The sequence below is a fragment of the Chanos chanos genome, chromosome 5, assembly GCF_902362185.1.
Source record: "Chanos chanos chromosome 5, fChaCha1.1, whole genome shotgun sequence".
In the NCBI taxonomy this organism is placed as follows: Eukaryota; Metazoa; Chordata; class Actinopteri; order Gonorynchiformes; family Chanidae; genus Chanos; species Chanos chanos.
This window is the reverse complement of record NC_044499.1, coordinates 47,840,304-47,863,274: the sequence shown is the minus strand read 5'-3', so window position 1 is coordinate 47,863,274 and position 22,971 is coordinate 47,840,304. Positions and strand designations below refer to the sequence as shown.

At 42.4% G+C, this 22,971-nt stretch overlaps 1 protein-coding gene across 4 annotated transcripts in view; it reads right to left on the bottom strand.

Annotated features, from left to right (window-relative positions):
• The window catches only part of nrxn1a (neurexin 1a), a 135,758-nt gene that overhangs the window by 5,769 nt on the left and 107,018 nt on the right, over nt 1-22,971 (bottom strand). For all 4 annotated transcript variants that reach the window (XM_030773339.1, XM_030773338.1, XM_030773337.1 and 1 more), the window contains 3 exons: nt 16,150-16,321; nt 10,883-10,972; nt 9,161-9,477 (listed from right to left, as the gene is read on the bottom strand). In XM_030773339.1, coding sequence (XP_030629199.1) covers nt 9,161-9,477; nt 10,883-10,972; nt 16,150-16,321 — 579 coding nt within the window. The remainder of the gene's footprint in view (nt 1-9,160; nt 9,478-10,882; nt 10,973-16,149; nt 16,322-22,971) is intronic.

The following is a 22,971-nucleotide window of genomic DNA, read 5'->3' as shown; positions in this document are numbered from 1 at the left end:
GGGGGGGGGGGGGGGGGGGGGGGGGGGCATGAACATTCTGTGAGCGAAAAAAGGGAGTGAAACCCTGCTCAGAGTTTCAGCTCTGATTCTCAAATCTCGAACAGCCGCGTTTGTCTGACAAGAGAGAGAGAGAAAGAAAAAATAATAATACAAATAAATAAATAAATGAATAAATAAATAAACAAACACCAAAGGCTGTCTCCCAGCAAAATCTCAACCTTTAAATTACATGTCTTCCAGATCTGGTGTTATACAAGCAGGGAGCGGGAGAAAGGATGGTCTTTGAGTCGGTAAAAGTCAAATATGACTAAGACCACGGATTCAACCACCCATCTGCCAAATTTTCTCAGTCCCCTCTACCCACACACCAGCTGTGCCAACATGGTCAGGGAGACACAAGGAGAGAGAGAGAGAGAGAGAGAGAGAGAGAAGAAATGGGCTACAACTGTTTTTCCCAGCCTAAAAATGAATTACCACACGCAGACCAGAACCAGCGGGCGAGCTGGGAGAGAATCATCTGCAGCCACACACACACTCACACAGACACACACACTCGTGCGCGTTACTGCTCTCTGTCTCTTTCTCTTTCTCTCGCTGTGTCTCTCTTTCTCTTTCTATCTATCTTTCTCCTGTTCTTAATTACTGTCCTGCCAGTAGGCACCACGAGGGGTCTGACACACAGCCAAACAAGTGGGAGCAGAAAGAGAGTGTGGAGAGAGAGAGGGAGAGAAAGATGGACAGAGAGAGGGAGAGAAAGACAGTGAGACAGAGCTTTCAGCTCGCCTGTGAACAGTGTCTGAGAGGAGGCACCAACTGTGCACTAACGAGAGAGGATTAGAACACACACACACACAGTCACAAACCACACAGGCACACTTACACAGCTCCACCTCAATGCAGTCCCGTTCAATTAGCCAATAGCCGCCGTCACAATCGGCCCGAAACACAGAGGGAAAAATGAGGGCGACACGGCGCAGGCCGCGGACCTGCGGAGAAAAGCGACGAAAGCCTCCACCGGGGACAAAACCACACCGTGTCCTTACCCGACTCCCTCAACTGTCCAAAACTTCCCTGTCATCTTCCCTCACTCATCCTCTCTAACAAACGACCAATAAACAAGTCTTCCCCCAGACAGACGACACCACCCATTTCTGACATGAAATTGCTGATTTACTTTCTCTGCCTTTAATAATACATTTTTTTGGGGTTTGCCCACGGTACATCCCAGTGTGTGTGTTCTGTGTCTGAACCTTTAGATTGATATGTCTGCCTGGAACGCCGGTTTTCCTTGGGGACGCTCCAGTCGGAAAGCGTCTGCTCACTGTTGCAGCCCTGCTAACATGATACCTGAGCATAAAACGCGCCCGCTCCTGTTGCCATGGAGACGCGGAATCCAGGCCGTTAAAAATAATGGGAAATAAAAAAAAAACTGTATCTACAGGACTGCTGGGACCCACAAGAAGCGAGGAACATTGATTTCTATCTCTCGCTCTCTGTTGTTTTTTTTTCCCTCTTTGCTCTCTCTCTCTTTCTCCCTTTCACTCTCTCTTAAAAAGAGTGAGGAAGGGAAAGCAGACACATCAAAGTCTCCGTGCTTTATTTAACTCTAATTCTGTGTGAATATTCATAGTGTGGTACTTGTGTTTAAAGCTGTCTGGATTCGGCTGACACGGCTAGGAGACTGTGGATGTTAAAACGCACGCACACACACACACACACACACACACACACACACACACACACACACACACACACACACACACACACAGAGACAGTTAAGAGACTGAATAAAGAATGGAGAGTGAGGCACTGCAGTGCTTTATGTTTTCCACACAGGCTAAGGACAAAGTTTGGGAGCCATGTTGTAGCATATTAGCAAATCAGCATTTGAACCACCTCTTGGCCTAGATTAATCTCCTCCCTTTTTGATGAATTCAGATGAAATATATAAAAGACATTGATAAAGCTGTTAAAAAGCAAGGGATGCGTTCTTCTAGAAGATTCCTTCACTTCTACTCTGGCCGCCCTTTAATCACGATCGGGGTCAGAAATACAGGAAAACAAAACAAAACGGAACTCGCCTGTGGACGTCCGTCATTATGAATATGCAAATTAAGGCCTACCCGAGGATCATTCTTTTCCATGAATCTTTCTGACAAATATCCCGAAGTATAACCTTTAAAACAAACCTAGCCCTCTGAAGGATTTCTGATACAAATAACTCAGTGGTAATGGTAAAATACAACATCCACGGATAAATTCACACAGTGAATAGCCAGTAGAACAGACGCTGTCCACTTCCATGCACCAGTTGATGGTAAAACAGACTTGATTGTGCCTCGGAAAGACAGAGCAGAGAACGGCTCCAGGCAGACAGGGTGTGTGCTATGAAAACCTCGACAAGTTTCTGCCATCCACTTTTCACTATTCCAATGGAAAGTTCCAGAAATTCTTGTCAAAAGTTGTACAAATAAACTTTGAGGGTCAGTTCGGATTATATGTGGTGACTGTGAGTGTCAAAAGGCAAAGGTCATACAGTCATAGCCCAAACACACTTATGACACCTCATAGATCTCACACACACACACACACACACGCACACACACACTCCCCCCTGCCGCACCAAACGACTGACATGGTCATTTCAGAGCAGTTCTCAAAGCCAAAGACAGAAGAAGACAAACTGCGTTGTAAAAACTGACAAAATTCACAAGATTAGGATGTGCCTATACACTCAAATTTAAACAAAAAAAGAAAAAGAAAAAAAAAAACCCGTTAAACGCTCCTGTTGCCATGAAAACAGTGACTTTTATCTTCACTGTAATGAGATGCATGTGGCAAATGCCTCACAAACAAACACCAACTGTCGTCAGCGCCAGCGCGGGGCTTCGGACAGCGGCCAGGAAGGGGTGAGCCTGGGAGAGGATTCTGGCTGAAGATGGAGTGCTTGTGGAGACACGGTGGTGTGTACGACAAGACGGAATGGAAGCGGTAGTAATTAATGCGTAGCGAAGAGCACGGAGACAGAGCGCTACACGCCAGAGAGCGTAAAAAAAAAAAAAAAGAAAAAAGAAAAGCACTGATTTATTTATTTAGAACAAAGAAACAGAGTTCCACAGAGCGCTTGCAAATGTTCACAGCACCCTCTCACCCTCTCTCTCTCTCTCTCTCTCTCTCTCTCTCCCCCCCCTGCCTCGTGCCGTGTTAGCACAGAGCTGTGCGGTCGTGCTCCACACAGAAAGGCGCATGCTGAAAAGTGGATGGATTCAGGCGGTGGAATACAAATAACGAAAGAAAAAGAAAAGCCCTCTGCATGCGAAGATGGCTACATTGTGAATTACTGTGTAAAAAGAAACTACCTGGGATGAGGAACAATGCCATCTCGCATCCATGGCAGCCTGGCCACAGTGCCTGCTTCCTCAACACAAGTGATGCCTGATTTTGTTTGTTTTCTTTCTTTCTTTCTTTTTTGGTCGAGAGTTTGTCCTGGCTTCGCTCTCTTTCTCTCTCTCTCTCTCTCTCTCTCTCTCTCTCTCTCTCTCCCCCTCTCTCTCTCTCTTTCTCGCTCTCTCTCTTTCTTTCTCTCTCCTGTCTGAGTTCTCTTTAAAACCAAACCACAGCAGTAAATTCAGTCCGCTCTCTGGGATCAATAGAGATGACTGAAGTAGTCCTACTCTGGTTTGGAGATGAGGAAGATAAATTGTCTGCGCATCAGGAGAGCCTATCAGTGCGTTGTACAGAGCGAGAGAAAAAGAGCCAGAAAGAGAGAGAGAGAGAGGGGGGATAGAGACCAGTAGGAGATGGAGCGAGAGTGAGAGAGAAAACCACAGAGAGAGAGAGAGAGAGAGCGAGAGAGAGAGAGAGAGCAAAAAAGATGGTAAGACTGCAAGCAGTCTGTCTGGATCACCTGACTAATTTTGGCCAATCATGAGCCCTGGTGAGTCTGAGGTTGCTAAGGGTTTGCTCTGCTGGAGACAGGAGGAGGAGGGGAGCGTGTGTAAGGAGACACAAACACAAACACACACACACACACCTCCCAACCTTTCACTACACTCCATCGGGAGACAGTCCACAATCTAACATCACACACACACACACACACACACACACACGTACCCACACACGCCCTTACAGTAAATCACAATAGATCTTTCTCTCGACACACCACAGGCAGAAGCTGACGCAGAACACACATCAGTGGCGCTGCAGAGGACCAGGGAGAGAGATAAGTGTAGTTCTTACACACCTTTAATCTCTTCTTTTTCTCCATCACACACGCACAAGCCTTTCACCCTCTCTAGGGGGATCCAGCAATCACTCCGGATCTCCTGTTCCTTCAAACTATCAAAGGGCAACAAACAGCGGGGAGTGGGTTCTCTACCTGGGCTCCCTGCTTTGCTCTGGGGTGTCTAGGGAAAGAAAGACTCAGATAGAAAGGAGGGGGGTGGGGGGCAGGGGGGGGGGGCTCACACCTCTGGCTGTTTCGCCTCACATGACGAGCAGCCTCATGGGACAGAATTTGTCTGCTATAAGAGCACAGGACCAGCACGCAGCTCCAGTACCACCATAAATTATAAATGGAACAGAATTCTCCTTAAAAGCAAAAATAACCACACTAATAATCATAATAATAATAACAATACATAAAAAAAAACATGTCATGAAAATTGCACTTGCTTAAGACAGCAGATTCTTAAAAAAAAAAAAAAAAAAATGACATGACAAACAGGCCAATGTACAAATGTGAAAATGATTCATTTAACGCCATCCAGCACTGGAAATGTGATTGAAGACGAGCCATAAGACAGAGAACAGTCCTTTCTCTCTCCCTCTTAAAAAAAAAAAACCCACAATAACCCTCTGCAGGAGTCCCCTGTGTCCATTCCACTGACCCGTACCTCGGCCGCTGGAAACGGCCAAAAAGATTGTCAAATTGAAGCACTCTGAGAAAATAAAGGCCGAGATGGGAAACAGAGCAAAGTCCATTAGACAGACTGGACACAGGCCTGGCCCATTGGGTCTCATTAGACGCCTGGATCTTAATAAAAAAAAAAAGTCATTATGCTCTACTCTATGCTCAGGATGCAAAGGCATGAAACCGTCTGGCTCCCGCTTGAAAGGACGTAATTACTGTTATCCTCAAACACAGTCTAATAAAACTCACACACACACACACACACCACACGCACACACACCGCATATACCAAACAAACATACATGCATACACACACAGAGACACACATACATACACCTGTATGTATGTGTGTGTACGTATATATGTATGTATACATGCATACACCCAACTGTGCACGCAAACACACAAACACACACACACAGACACACACACACACACACACACACACACACACACACACGTGCAAACACGCTCACATACATACATACTTATGTTTGTATAAAAATTCCATGCAGTTGAATGCCTTGGCCATGAGCACACTGAATAGACACGATCAAGACACTCACGGCTTCAGCCCTTTATTTTAAAATGTTTACCGCTTCACAGTCCTCTCTGTACACGACAACAGTTAGGTCGCCATAGCAACGCAACTAATGACGGCGGCGTCTGCACATCCCCGCGTGCGCGCAACATATATATATATATATATATGATAAATCTATGATTAATGGGCTTTGAATATTCAGTGACCTATTTTACACGACGTGAAATAAGATACAGATTCTTTCTCGCTCTGAGAGGCGCCCACGCAAAGCGATCTGAGGTGGATTGACTCTCTCTCTCCCTCTCTCTCTCTCTCTCTCTCTCTCTCTCTCCCTCTCTCTCTCTCTCTCTCTCTCTCTCTCTCCCTCTCTCTCTCTCTCTTTCTCTCACCCCCTCTCTGAGATCTAAAACACACCCTGATGTGTTTAATGACACGTAAGCTTGCATCTAGCACTTTCATTCATTATTTAAAGGCGAGTGCATACGCTGGCATCCCAAACACAGCACGCCTTCCCATTAGATCTGAATAAACATGTGTCTCTAGCCTGCTAATTCCTGTAAGGCTTCAATCAGGGGCCGCGGATAGAGAGATCAGCCGGATGAGTTGAAAGGGAATGAGAGATATGGAAAAATGATTCTGATGAAAATGACGTTGTTGTGTATGAAGGGGAGGGATAGAGAGAGAGAGAGAGAAAAACAGAAAATGCTGCAATGTAAAGGGAAAGAACAAAAGAAGGGAAAGAGAGAGAGAGAGAGAGAGGGAGAGAGAGAGAGAGAGAGAGAGAGAAAGAAAGAGAGAAAGAACGAAAGAGAAACAAAGAGACAGAGAGAACAAGAAAGAAAGAAATGATGATGAAAGAGATATCTGTCACTTACAAACCCCAGTTGGCCCAAACATTGGTCACAAAGGACATCAACTTCAGATAGAAATATTAAACGTCTCATCTGTCAGTCACACACACACACACACACACACACACACACACACACACACTCTGTGCAACTGAGTTCTCATAAGCATCTTTTTTTCCTCTGAGACACTGTGGAGTTTCTTTCTTTGGAGTGGTAGGTGTTTGAACCAAGAGTCCTGCGTGGCAGCTTACTGGTTTTCTCACTGAATTTATTTTGTGACTTATTTCAGAGACCGTGGGTCATAGTCACGCTAAAATCTCTCACATTTTCCTTCCTGATCATTTAAACAGCAACTAACTGGAGCAAACAGGACTTTCAGAGAGTGGTTGAAAAGAGAGCTACTTAAATATATAAAAGAAACAGAATACAGTTTGTGGAAGTGTAATATTGCCTTCTACACACCTCTTCATCAAAGTCCAATCAAGCGCCCATCCTAAAATGATTAGGCTAGATTTATCAATAAAAAATGGCTTTACTTATCATAAATAACATATTGTAACACTTCCATCTATCTAACTATCTATCTATCTATCTATCTATCTATCTATCTATCTACAGGTAAAATGGATAAAATCCTGTTTGACTGTATGTCCAGTTCTCACACACACAGAACGGGGTGGAGCCTGAGTCCGAGTGTGTGTGTGCGTGTGTGTGTGTGGACATGCAGTAAGTGCTGAGAGGAGACAGTATGAGGACAGTCATTAGATTGGAGTTGTTGATTGCTAAGAGCTTTTTCTTGCATAACGGTCACTCTGGGAGGGGTGTGTAATCAGAACTCTCATACAGGCAGGAACCATTCAGTATATGCATTACAACTGCAGGCCACACGCGCACACACACGCACACACACACACATCACCTCTGATTACAGCACAATTATCAGATTAAAAAAAACAAACAAAAAAACAGAATGGATCATTGCTGGGGAGGGAGAGGGAGGGCAGAAGTGAGAAAGGGAGAGAGAAAGGGAGAGAGAGAGAGAGAGAGAGAGAGAGAGCACTGATAGGAAGAGTAGAAAACCACAGTGCTAAGAAAAAAGGTGGATGCTAACATTACCATGGCAACATTTACCACCATCACTCACATTCTCTATTCTATGCAGGCTGGCGGGCCCACCATTTTGTAACAGAAGCCATGCAGATTAGCAACAGATAAGCTTCTATTACCTTAGAGTCTGGGTAAACAAAAACAATATCCTTTATCATATAACCAAACGCTTCACACAAGGCGCGTGGGTGTCCTTCGGGAGGAGAGGTAATTGAATACAGGGCAGTAGAGCTGGCCGGGAGAGCATGAAGCGATGATTTGGTTGCGAGAGAGCCTAAATCACAGGGTTCGGTGAGGAGACAAGCACGTCCAGCCCTGGGCTGACCTCAGCATGTCCGTCAATCTCCCTCCCTACCGTACGACTCTGACACATAATTACAGCTCTGCATGTAAGACTCACTGTCAGACCTGACACATACCTCACACACCACCCACACTCTGTGTGTGTGTGTGTATGTGTAAGAGAGTGCAGTGTGTGTTTATTTGTGCGTTTGTGTGCGGGAGTGAGTGCGTATGTGTATGTCTGAGTGCAAGACTGTATGTTTGTGTGTGTGTGAGCATTTGGATGTGGGCATGTGTGTGGGTGAGTCAGTACGCATAAAAATGAGAATGTGTATATATATATATGTGTGTGTGTGTGTGTGTGTGTGTGTGAGTCTGTGAGGGAGAGAGAGAGAGAGAGAGAGAGAGAAAGAGAGGGATGGTGTGAGTGGGTATATATGTATAGGAGTGAACGAGTGTGTGTGTGTGTGCCTGTGTGTGTACGCGTGTCTGTGTATACGTGTATGTGTGTGCGCATGTGTGTTTTCGTTAGAAAGAGTGAGCGAGGACTGGCCAGTCTACACTCTAGACGTTGTGTTCTCTAAGCCATCAGTCCACCTCCATTCACCAGCACACAAACCGAGCACTCAGCTAAGGGGGTAGCTCCACTGACCTTTCAGCTCTAGCTGATCACACTGTTAAACCCACTGAAGCCGAACTCCTTCTGGAACACTCTATCGGAGACTGATGAAAGGAGCAGTGACAAACCACACGGACAACACACCAACCAATCACTTTAAACATGATAGCAACTGTGTTCTGTTGGACTGAACCCATCTTCCTCTGTACAAGCTTTCTACAAGCTTGTTTCTTAAATGCTGTGGTCTTTTTTTTTTCCCTCCAAGGCCTCCTTTGAGTGAGTGAATACAGAGCTCTGGGTAAGACACTAAGAGTTAGTGTCGTTCACTGGATGGGGGGGGGGGGGGGGATCTGCTCCCAGGGGCCCAGAGTCAGACAGAACATAGCCCCAATAACACACTCATCCAAACAGCAAGGTGTCTGGCAGCTGCAGCCTGAATGGAAAATAGGTGCTTATGTGACTGGGCCGTGTTCCAATACTACCACTTTGTGTTCTTTTCTACTGAACCAACACCAAAACAAACATCATGTCAATGCCATAGTCTTCAACAAAGCTGCCACCACTTATCCTGTTAATTAAGCAAACCAGGTCACAGACAAAGAGGATGCTGAAAACCATTGGAACAGGGCCAAGCTGTTCAAATACCGCAGGTTCTCTTAAGAACCACCTTTGCCATGGTCGCCCATTCAAAACATGTGCGAATCAAATTAAAAACCACGACTCGCATATTTAAAAAGACCGGACATAACCCAAACACGGCGTAAAAAGCTAACCGACTAGGCGTGAACAGGGCAGGGCGAGTAAGGAAGCATTTTTTAAGAGAAAATCCTTCGGGTCCTGACCTGCGGCGTCGTGGTCTGCTTCCCCTGGCGGTTGGACGCGGTCGTCGTGGTGATGTCGGTGATGGAGGGAGACGTGTCGGAACGGTTGCCGGCGGCAGAGGCGCTGGACTGCGGCGTTATGGACGAGGAGGGCATGTCGCCGATCAGACGGGCGCTGCCCTCCACCCGCACGTTGGGGTCGCCCTCGGCCGCCATGTTGAGCACCTTCAGGCCGTTGTAGTAAAGCCCGGAGAGCTGACCCTGGAACGCGCGACTGCCGCGTTCCCCGCTGCCGATTTTTATGGTTGTCTGACTGTTGAAGATGGTAAGCTGTCGACCTACGGGGGCGGGGGGTAAGGTTACAAACAAATAGCATATTGTTCACTTCCCACACTGTAAACACATACAGATACACAGACGTGTAAGACACAGTGGACTGATGGGAAATAAGGCTTTCGGTGAGACTAATAAGAAGGAGGCCCAGGTAGCCCTGAGGGCCGTGGACGCAATAAATTACTCTAATGCTACCAGTAACAGCAGTAATTTATCAACTAATTTAATGGTCTGGTTTTGACAAAATGAAATGAGGAGGATGAGAAAACAAAGCCCTCAGAAATCAATGTGGCTTTGCTAAAAGGACAATCTAGTGTGTTCCGTTTTTTTGTTTTTTTTTTTCATTTAAAAACACACATTCGCTAATGCTGGCTGATTGCTGGAAACGACAGATAGAGATAATTTATTTTCAAACACCATGAGAAACAGGGAGAGAGAGAGAGAGAGAAGGAGAGAGAGAGAGAGAGAGAGAAAAAGAGAGAGAGAGAGAGAGAGATGGAAAAAAAACCCTTTCTAGTTAATGAGATTGCCTTTAAGCAAGGGAGACAGGAATTGAAATGAAAACAGCTTGAAATAAGGTTTACATGGAGAGATGGTTGTATATTTAATGTGACATATTACTAATGATTCATTGTGATAGTAGCTGTAGTAATAAACAACGAAAAAAAAAAAAGAAAAGAAAGGAAGAAGGAGAGAATAAGCAAACCTTACAAGAAAATCATTCTGAGAGTTTCATGTAGGCTTCATTACAGACAATAAAGTCATGCAACCTCAGAGGCATTTTGCACATTAACCTGGTTTTGTTAAAGGGACTTTCATGGGTGATGTAAATAATCATTCATTCTATTTAGGAGACGTTTCCTTAGACTTTTAAACGCTTTTTCTGCTTAAAAAAGCAATATGTTTAACATAAAAAGCATATATAAATACACAGATATATAAAATATACAGTATGTATTCTTCACTATAAATACATATGTCATTGCCTCAGTGAAAAAAAATATTCTTTAGTTAAAAATTTATAAATACATATGTATAAATATAGACCGATTTGTTTTTCTTTCTTTCTTTTTTTTTTTTTTTATAAACAGGGTGTGGCAATAATTTTATTGACGTATTTTAATGATACATAACATTTTGTTAATAATTTAACTAACTTTCACTACCAGTCCCTTTAACCCTTGATTGACAGATAAAACTTGATTACATAAACAGTGTAACATTTCAATACATTATTATAATATACAATGCAAAAAATATTACAAACTACATTTGTTTAATTTTTTTTTTTTTTATGAAGATTAGTTATACAGGGCATTTATGTTTTAGAAGGTTTATTTGTTGTGCAATATATCACTTTCTTATGATCAAATTATTCTTTAGTTTAAAATTTTAATCAGATGTTTTTACCTTTGTCGAGTAGCCATTCGTCAACTACTCGACCAAGCCGATATGGGATTCGCTGTCTAGCAATCGCCAGCCGTTCGTTATCAATGTTGCCTTTAAAGTTTAAAGAGACATTTCATTGTTACAATCTGAAAGGTCAAAGATTAAATGTTAAAAACCCTAAAAACAACTGCCTCTTCAAAATTTTTTTTTTTTTTTTTTTTTAAAAAACGCCCGGGGAAAAAAATTTGGAAAACCCATAAACTACATACATAGCATTAAATAAAGCTTTTCAATCCATCATTTAACTTTTATTATTTAAGCAAAACAAATTATCACTATATTTGGAAAGACTTCATATTAAATACTCTCCTAAACTTCTAAAGTTAAGAGAAAAATCAACCAAGAATCACATGTTTATACATTCAAGACATACCTTTGAAAATAGATTTTCAAAAATAATAATAATAATAATAATAATCATTTTAAAATCTTTTTTAACAGTTTTTTCATCTAGTTATACACTGCTCCTTTTACCTAGAAATTGACATTACAATCAAAATTTTTATTCATCCAATTAGTTTTTTAAGTAAAAACAATTTGTAAACTATTTTCACTCATTAATATTAATATAAAATCTCACATTAATTATCAGAACAAAACACATTAAAAACAAACACTACCAAAAAGAAAGTCAAGAACCAAGGCAACAAGAAAAACAATCCATTTAAAACAATGATATCTGTGATTGAAGTCAATACTCAAAATACCAGCTGCTCCTCAGGAGAATTTGATAAGGCCCTGACAAAACCTTGACTTTAGCTATGAAAAAAAGTCTGGATTTATATAGATTACATACCAAGAACTCATACCGAGAAATACCCGCGTGCATACCCCCATACCGAGAAACCATATTAATCCTTGTCAACAGAACACAGTCTTTGTATCAGATCACCACCACCCCTCTCTCTAAAATAACCTCCGGACAAGGATCAGGAATAATAACCAATGTGAACAGCTGTATGGGATGTAAATTGATTGCATGGTATGTTTTAGTACTAATCAGGAGTGTCAGTTCAACACACGGTAATAAAATGCATTAAACGCCGGGCCGATCGAGCCTTCTGGAACATCCATTTGTTGAACATTTACTCCAAATTCATTGCAACCCACATAATTACTGCTCCTATCTGCTCTGGTAAGAGGTGAGCGTGATTTGCTCAAATTCCTTAGGAGTATAATTATGTCAGGTGCACGCCACGTCCCCCCCCCCCCCCCCCCCCCCACACACACTCTTTTTTAATTTTTTTTTTTAATTCCCTCCAAACCATTAACTTGTTACACATCAATCAAAGTGAGTCCTCTCTGTGTGTGTTTGTGCGGTTAGATACAATTACGGTACGATTAAAACTGTCAAACAAAACCGCGTGTTCCCAAACAGGCTGCGTTATAGGACAGAGTAGGGATGTGTGTTGTAAAGATGCGCTATAGAGATAAGAGGAGACCATTTTTTCCCCGTTAAATTTCCATTTTGTCCTCTTCACCTCCTCCACACATTCTATTTCCACGAGTCCTTGCACTTCCAAACACCGGAACAGATGCTAAAGCTTACACGTTCTCCACAGTGCTTCAAGGGCCCGTTGGTGTAGTGACGTTTAAGGTGAAATCTACGCGGCCCCCCCTCGCGGCCCCCCCTCTCCCAAGCAACACATTTTACAACACTTACACCTGATCTTAGCAATCCTAAAAGAAATCTACCCCAAGAAAACACAAGAACATAAAAAAAAGCCTGTTTCTAGGCAAACGAACAGCACTTGGTGAGTTGCTATTAAAACAGTGTGTGCTGAGATGTGATTTGACTGTGTGACACCCATAGAGCAGGTGGATTAGGTCTGTTGCAAGCTTGTTGTGTGTGAATGTGTGTGTGTATGTGTGTGTGTGTGTGCGCGCGTGTGTGGGAAGGATGGGTGGTTAAAGCTAACGCTGAAAGGTCGTTGATGACTGAGAGGGTGGGGGGCGGACACAAACGCTCATTACAGTGATTTTCTCCACCATCTCTCTCTCTCTCTCTTTTTAAAGTCTGGGCCAGGACCCCAGCGTGGTGAAACCATTTGTGCCTTATCACAGCGTGGTAATCATTACACACATAGGAGTTATTCCACTCAAATCATTGGCTTTCAAAAGCGCCAACAGCAATCTGGGGTGATGATGATGATGATGATGATGATAATGATGATGATGGAGGGGAAAAAAAAAAGATTCGAATGCGTTTACAAACACACATTCACATTTACACAGACTGACCAGAGCAACAAACTCTGTCTATCTCTCTCTCTCTCTTTCAAATGCTCACTCACATATACACATCCATAGGCACACACTCTCTCATACACATACAAATGCACATGGTCCCCTCCCTACACACACACACACACACACACACACACACACTCTCTCTCTCTCTCATTCATTCGTCTTGCTCTGCCACAGATGAGAGAGACCAGGGGAGTATTTCATGAAGCAAGAGTGCTGAGCTAGTCAACCAAACTTTCATAAACATGTTCTTGTTAATATTGATGGGTTTCTCTGTCCCACAGTACCCTTGTTAATAAAGCACAGTCCGAACGTCGTTCATCTTAAAGCCGGAGCGTAACACGTTAGTTCTGAAACATTCCCGGCTTAACTGGAGAATGTTCATTTGGAAACTCAGCAGTCTTGCATCATGAGATGCGCACTCACTGGTGTGTCCCATGCCAGCCTGGCACGATGGGTATGGAGTGGGTAGTGTAGGTGGAGCAGGTGCCCTAGTCCTGCTGGGGCAGTTCTGCTGGCGGAGGTTTCACGTGGGCATTTCAGACATGCCAATCTCTGTGCCAAGCAAAACAAAATGGCATAGCAGTGGGTGTTTTCCAGTGTCATCCAATGTCATCTTTCTGTCTTACAGAAACAGAAAAAAATATATATAACATTTCAGTGTATGTAGTGCTGGCCTCATTAATGGCAAAACCTGTTAAAGCACAGATAATATGAGTCATGTGATGAAGGCACAGAAAATGATGGCTGGGCAGTAGTGTGGAAAAGCAGTGTCTATGTTTAACACACACGTTCTATAATCTTATTAATCATGCCAACTTGTCAAACGAGGAAAAAAAAATCATTTAGAAATGGTATTTCTTAAATCATCTTTTATCAAAATCCTTGCATGAAAATTGGCATTTGATTTGCGGACATACCAGGATAATTTTGCTGGTTTTCATAACGTTCATGTCTTATTTGATAAACAAAGAGTAATCAGGTTCAGAGAGTGACATGGAACAGTGGTAGACTGGGGCAAGCGTGGTCTCGTCCTGTTCTGACTGCAGGTGCATATCTACGTTTAAACCATAAGACTCGGCCAACGTGTAACAATGTGCCATCGATGTGTTTTAATGGACATGGTAAGATTTTGCCTTTACCCCCCCCCCCCCCCCCCCCACACGGTTACACAAGAGATATGAGAGTAACATTTCAAAATAACTAAGGAAAAAAAAAAAGTAGCACTTTAAGAAAAAAAAAAGGGCTGATTAGAGCAAAATCAAACTGCACTTCTCTCTCGTTCACACTAGACGCTCATTCTAATCTCCCGTGAAGTGGAGTCAATCAAGTACTGATTAAAATAAAATAGCCATGATTCATTTGTTCTTTCACTTTTTTTGAATTTGAGCGAAGGTAAAAAAAAAAGAAAAAAAAAAGTTTTTTCCCCTTCCCACTTGAAACACTGTGTTTATTAGTATTCAGTTACTGCTTCGGGATTTTAATTCACAGACACGATAGAGACATGCGCTGTCGCCATGGAGGTACGACAGATAAAGATGGCTTCATTTGCTCCAGTGTTCTGATTGGCTCTTTGTTTTTGACTGACAGTCGTTTGTGTCATTTGTTAATTTAAGTCACTGATCTGGATTTAGTTTCTTTACACTAAAACAATACGGTGATATAGATGATGATACGGTGATGATTCCACACTCCTCCTCTTCTCTCTTTTCATCAACATTTTAAGTTTACAGAAAATTTAAATCAAGTATAAAATATAAATTCTAAGCCAGATACTTATAACAGTGCACACACTGATGGTCAGGTTATCTGTTAACCTGAACGCACTTTCTGGTGAGGGTTTTGTGATACCTCTGTAACCTGCATTTGTATGCTCATCACAGAATCGTCAAATTAAAAACCATCCCCGATCTGATGTAATAACGGGAAAGATATGAACCAGGCTAAAATTGCCTCTAGAATGATACTCTGAGATCTATCCGTGCAACGCTGGAACAATGACAAAAGTTGTTGAATATTTAAAACCCTGAAGTGACACTTCTAAACAGAACCAGCTGTAATCACATCATACAGAGATTACGCGAGACGTCTAAGAGACTAAAAGCCGAGAAATATGGCTGTGATAAAGATCTACAGCGAGCTGTTCAATTCCTGTTATCTAGGACACAATCTTAAAAGCTACATCACATTTCCCATGTGGTATTAAGGCTCTTCTGCCTCTCATTTCACCTACAGACAAGTGACACTGCAAGAGACTGACTCGCGCGCTCTATCTGTGGTTCTGGTTAAATAACCTTTTAAATGGAACTAATAGCTGAAAAAAAGAGACCTAAGAGGAAAACGGATAATAAAAACACAAACATAACAAAACTTCCGGTAATGTAATCCTGCGCATTTGCATTGTAATTGACAGATAAGAGCAAATACGGTTATTCTTTGTCTCCTGATTTCATGTCAAGTTTTTGTCAGGGCCTTTCCTTCATGCAGCTGAGACGCTGTTGGATTGAATAACCCTTCCCCTGACATTTTGAAACCCAATACACCCCCTCCCTCACCCTCCCACAGGCATTATTGCTGTTGACATTTGAAAGGATATAACAATCTTTGTTTTACAATATTTTTCTCTTTCTTTTGACCCAAGTCACAATCACAAACAAAAGCACAATGTCCTTAACTGTGAGAGAGGCTTGTGTTCTTGCACTCTATCATGGTGTTTTGGAGTACTTGTCATTGTAAATGTATAATGTAGTATAACAATACCTATCAGTTAAGGCCATTGGCTAAAGTGCTACTGACTAAGTCTGTTAGCTAAAGCGCTAGTTGTTAAGTCTGTTGGCTATGGCACTAGTGGCTGTTGGCTAACATGCTAGTGGCTAAGTCTGTTGGCTAAAAGCATTAGTGGCTAAGGCTGTTGGTTAAAGTGCTATTGGTTAAGGCCGTTGGCTAAAGTGCTAGTAACTCAGACTGTTGGCTCTTACCTGAGGGATAACGTTCTATCACAGGCAAGTCATCCAGTTGTAAAGTAGCGTTACCACCACTCCTCGTAAAGCGAACTATGTGGTATTTTCCATCATTTACAAACTTTGAAGTCTCTTCAATGTTTATGTCATCTGTGCCCACGTTAAATACAACTTTAATATTGCCTCTTTCCTGCAGAGAGAGAGAGAGAGAGAGAGAGAGAGAGAGAGAAAAGAAAATGGATTTTTAAATACAGACAGTTAGTTACAAAGCTTCACTGTGTTCTTTCAACAGGACAACAGACAGGCTTCCTTTGAGAAGTCCTTTAGTAGTCTTAACACTGGCTATTCAGCATACAGCAAAGGCGCCACAAGTGAATATATTTATGGTGGAGCCTGTGACAGATTTGGATGGTTTTCTCCTACAACAGCCCTACAAAAGACAGCCTCTCTCCATCTCAAGAGCTCGCATTAGAAATGACGCAGATTTCTCACTGAAGACCAAAATGGGCAGATATTTCATCAGCATGTGTATAATTTTCTTGACAGTGCTATGCATCAAAATGGTTCACCACTGTTCTAACGCTCTCTCAGACAAGTGTGACATTCATATTTAATAATTGATGTCTATCATTTGTATTTTAATAAGCCCATTAGATTACAGAAATGAATGACATTGAAAGACTTAAAGAACATTTTAGTCACTTTTATCTTTTTTTTTAAAAAATTACCTTTAGTTTTAAATCTCATAAATGTATGTGCAACAGTATGTACCAACTCTGTCCATTTTAATAATAAGGTGTTGTTATAAGGTAATCTGTAAAACAATGTAAACACATTCACCAATATTTACCGCCAAGTCTTAAACCTCTCAAATTCTAAACTCTGGACATTTAGTCCTATTTTTGAGCCTACTATGTGTAAGTATTATTATTTATTTTCTGACAGTGATCATTAGAGGCTGTGTACATATGTATTGTATAGACCACTGACTTATAATGACATTAAATGGATACTGTTATAAAGAGAACTGAGTTTAATTGCTCAGTAGCCTGGAATTGATTGCAATTAACAAGTGAAGTCATGAAAGGAGGGGGTAGTTTGATTTTTCTTTCTTGTTTTTGTCTCTCTCTCTCTCGCGCGCGCACACACACACACACACACACACACACACACACACACACACACACAAAATCAAACCCAAAGAAATGAATATGATGGCATCTTTGCTACTGATGTCAAGATCAATGTAATATATAATAGACATTGTGGCCAGCTAAACAAATATCACAAATCAAATTTATGTGCAAAAAAAAAAAGGTGCCTTGCAGCACTTAAGATAAGATAATCAAATCAATATAAACAGCTGAAAATAAGAGGTCTGTTTTTCCCCGAACCAGGGGGCCCAAGGCAACACACTAGACACACACAGTAATGCTAGGGCAGGGCCAGCCATCTGAAACGTGATCTGCATCAACATTGGCTGTTTGGGCCGGGCCGTCTTTTCTCTGTGCTGCTTCTCACTGAAGCAATTCACTGCAGAAACACAATACTGAAGTAAAAATTAATATTTCTTGGTGCGATGCCAATCCTCACCACTAGATGGCCACAAACTTTAATTATTGTTTTATTAACTGAGCTCCCGAAGCAGTGGGTGGTATTCATTTCAAATATTCATTTGCCTCCATGGAATACAAAAAAATGCATTCTTTTAATTAACAGCAACAAACAATATGCAAAAACAACAACAGCATTAACAATAAGACGTTATTGTGTTGACTATCAACATGTCAAAACACATAAACCCACCACAGATGTACCCTCTCCAGATAATTACTGTAATTCCATTCACTTTACTTAGTACATGTTTTCATAAATGTGACAAACGGCAATTTCACCTGACCCCACTCAAAGCCCACATGGATATCTCACACACCCACTCTCTGATATACACATTCTAACACTCACAACTTCACACATACTAGCGCATATGCACACACAACCACACACATGTACACACTCATATAACCACACACACATAAACACACACACACACACACTCTGATATACACACTCTAACACTCACAACTTCACACATACTAGCACATATGCACACACAACCATACACATGTACACACCCGTATAACCACACACACATAAACACACACACTCTCTGATATACACACTCTAACACTCACAACTTCACACATACTAGCACATATGCACCCACAACCACACACAGTCATACACATGTACACACTCATATAACCACACACACATAAACACACACACTCTCTCTCTCTCTCATAACCACACATTCAGACACACACACACACACACACACACAAATACACACAGACAGACACTCTCTCTCTCTCTCTCCCTCTCTCTCATAACCACACATTCAGGCACATAATCACACAAACATATGCACACACATAACCACATTATGGCATTAGCATACACACATGGAAACAGGTTAGAATGTGGATTTAGTACCAGGGCTTTCTCCAACTCAAGTACAGCCCTTCACAGTTCATATCTGTGTATTCACAAATAATAACGATGAAATCACCACTTTGAAAAGGCTGTTTATCTGTATAACAGAGTGGGGATTTTCATCTCGCTCTGAAGTTTTGGATATTACCATAATACATATCCTGACGGGGCTAAGACTTTAAACGCCATCTGTGAGGTGCCAAAGAGATGAGATAGAATAAATGTGGGGGTGATGATAGGAGATTGACGTGCACTCATTCGAACCTCCTTTAGGACCAGTGATCACCTCCAGGACGGAACTCGACACCAGACTTCAGTATAGCTCAGGAGGGCTTTACCCAACTGTCCACATGATTTAGCAGAGTACAACCGTACACTTTCAAGCATCACACATATATATTAATGTGCGTATATCCACACATAACACATAGGCATGCACGCACGCACGCGCGCACGCACACACACACACACAAATACATATACAGACACCAACACACATACACAAGCAACCACACAACGTCACATCCCAATGCATGCATACACACATTTAAGAACACTCACATGTGAGCACACATCTGCATAACCACACCTAAATAAGAAAATAAATACATTCATGTGCACAAACACAGACAGACAGACACACACACACACACACACACACACTCTAGTGGCCCCAGTCAATCAGTAAGTAAAGTGGGGGGGTTGGTTGTCTGTGACTCAAACTGTGCTTGAGTTGGCCCAGGAGTCCTGGAAGTTCTCCTTCACCATAATAAAGACAGACACTGTCTGTTAGTCATCCCCTCCTCCACTACACTCCTCACAATGAGATCATTTCTCCCTCTGTCTAACAGCCTAGTCCCCTGGCTACCCCTCTAAACCTCTCTCCGTTCCCTGTCCCCTCAGCTTTTGCCCTGTGAATTGACACGGGGGTGGGGGTGGGGCAGTCAGTATACCCTGATAGGCAGGGATGTACCATGCCTTTATGTGCAGGGCAGATGAACTCTCCCTGAACTCCTCCTGTGCCCAGACAGCTGTGGCGGTTGGCTGGCTGACCTCATCTGAAAAAGCCCCTTGAGTAGTCTGAGGGTAGGACCAGTAGCTAATGTCGTGCTTTAAGGACATTTGAAGGCCTGGGGGGGTTAGGGTGGGGGGTGGGTGGTGTGCATCATAACAAAGAAGAGACACTGTGTTTGGGAAGTAGAACTAAATACCCGACCAGTCAGTCAACCCACACAACCGTGTTTGGACATGCTAATGGACGCTATAGTGGAATGGGTGTCCCACCATGGCTTCTCACGATAGCAGAGCATTAATCATGCCAAGCCTCTCTTCCACACCAGGAGCTTATGTGTCACCAATAAAAAGCCTGCACTTTCTGCAATAACAGGGTTGATGAACCCACGAGAGCTGGTGATAATGGCTCCATCGTGGGCTTGTACCAAAAGGCTAAAGTGGTTCTCTGTTTGACCATCCAAAAGCCACCATGTTACAGACACCCAAAGAACAAATAGTGCTAAAGCCCCCCCCCCCCCCCCGTCCTACATCCAGTCCCATCCCATGTGTGAGACGATGTCCCAGATTTGCAGGATTCCTCATAAAATACAGAAAAAAAAACCCCTCCTCCTCGGGGGCAAAACATACATAAGGGAACGTGAAAAATTGAAGCATAGCATCAAAGCCCAAAAAATTAATGTGAAACAACAAAATGCCTCGAGTTGTACGGATAAGTGTTTTCACGATTAGCCCCCAGAGGGGAGCTGCAAACGTAGAGAGAGAGAGAGAGAGAGAGAGAGGACCACACGAATTTGGCGGATCTCACGTTTGAGTCTCTTCTTCTATCCGACGATTCCACACCCCACACCTCACACGCTGACAACACACCGAGGACTTCCAGGCAGGTCTAAATATAAAAGGGCTAATACTGTGAAAATTCTCATTGGATGTCGCGGATCAGACTGTTATAGCGATAGTGCTCTCCAGAGTTCTCCCTTTTCTTGTAGGCAATTAAGCAGACAAGCGGAGCCCCCACGCTGATTGACACACACATTTTTCAATAGAATAGAAATTGTGACAACCTCCTTTCCTCTGAAGACAAGTTGAGCAAATTGTTCTCAACATGAAAATAGGGAGACAAGAAAAAAGTCAGTGGGTTGAAATTAATGTGGGAAGAACTGGGAGGAAGACATGGAGAGAAAAGGCTGATCAAAGACTTAAATTCACAGACTATTAGCTTCTGCGGTCCATTTTTCCCCCACATATACAAATGATAATAAACAACAACAATAACAACACAACAGTGACACTACTATTACCACCAGTAATCCTATTATTACAACTCGTTATCTATTAGAATTAGGACTACTCCTGTCTCCTACCACGAATTCCAACACTACATATAAACCTCTAGTATTACAACCATTACTACTAGTATCCCCAAAGCCATGGCTACTATTATTACCTCTACCACTGGTTCCACCATTCCCTGACTAGTCCTACTATTATTACTACTAGTTGTACCATCAATAATACTACCATTACCAGTGCCACCAATGCTAGTAATTCTTCTGTTTCTACTACTGTTTTTTTTATGATAATCATGAGTTTCTTTGGATTGCTATTATTGTTGCTAATCTCTCTACTTGATGCCGGTGTTGTTATTGTCATTAATACTGAATAAGGATCACATGGGTTAATTGTGAACGCGGTGCAGTCCGTTGTGGTCCTGGGCAGGCAGTTAGTCAGTGTGCTGGCTTGGCTCCTGTTTAAAGGCTCAGGCTAATCCCTCAGAGAGGAGGCACAGATTCCTGGAGTGGAGCTGCTCTCTGCTCTGCCATGGGCCCAGGGTTCAGTGTCTCACAGATCCGTACATAATAATGATATTTCTCATTTTGGCTATGGAGCATAAACACACACACACACACACCTCTCTCTCTCTCTCACACACACACACACACACACAAACCACTCTCTCTCTCTCTCTCTCTCACTCACACACACACACACACATACACAACAGTCTTTGGAAAGTGTGTAAACCTATGCAGAGCTGCTTACGAGCGATGGCATTCAAAGCTTAAAGGAGGAACACATCTTCTTAGGCCAAGAGATTTTACACAGACAGCTCATCTGTATTCCACCAATAAATCTTTTAATTAGCCCATGTGCATGTCCAGAATGCAAATACCAAATCCCCATATACACTTTCATTAAAAAAAAAAAAAAAAAGCGCCTGATATTAAAATGTGGACATCAGATATGTGATCATTTCTATGATGAATGAGTTTTAATATATGGTCTTAGAGGTGTCACACATGTTGTGATAAATACACCTGGGAGGATAAATTTTGCTGGAATCGCAATTCCTCTCTCCTTCTCTCTCTCTCTCTCTCTCTCTCTTTTTCTCTCTTCTGGTGGGGGCCGGATCTGGGGAGACCATGTATCTCTTTGGCAGATAAGGTTCCTGTTCCAAGTCCTTTGTTAAAAGCACTCTGTCCTAGTTCCTCTAAAGTACCCCCCCCCCCAAACCCCCATCCAAAAAACCCTCAACATGATCTTTTCCACCACCTCTTCACAATGTCTCCACACATCTGCTGTTCTCTAAGCACACCTACTGTCTAGCAAGAACAAGTAAAGCAGAAATCTCACTAAAGATAATGAAATCATCTCTCTCTCTCTCTCTCTCTCTCTCTCTCTCTCTTTCTCTCTGTGACAATGCTACTTATTCCTGATACTCACAGGCATTGTGTAGCTCTGCTATTTTTGTCCTCGGCTCTGTCAGCATGATGATTGTATCAAACAACAGTCTGTTTGATGCACTGACTCTAATCTGGCAGTGCTGGTTAGATGTTGTGGTAAACAAAACTGCTCAAAGGAGATGGAGAGCAGCTCTGCGGAGCTTATTTTCCTATGCTTAGTCCATCAGGGAATTTATAACCTTTGTGAGACAGTGCTATTCTGCTGTGCCTCGCAATAGGGAGACAGTTAAAAGAGCACCTGCTTCCCCTTGTTATGACAAATATATTCATTTTCCTAATCTCATCACTGGCTCCATCTGTCGATGTAACTACCGTGAGGTTAAAAGACACGGCAAAGTCTCAGGTGGACCAATTATGATCCAGCGTTTAATGTATAATGAACACATATGTGTAGAGATTAAAATGTTTTCGCATGAAGCAAAAATGATACGGAAGCATATTGTCAGCCCTACTGTAACATCGCAGCGAGAAATTTTTTTTTCCCGCTTTCTTTTTTAACAAGGAAAAAACATTTACAAAGGCAACTGAAAGCTGAAAAAATGGCCACGCAAAAAAAAAAAAAAAAAAAAAACGTCCGCGCCTGTTACAA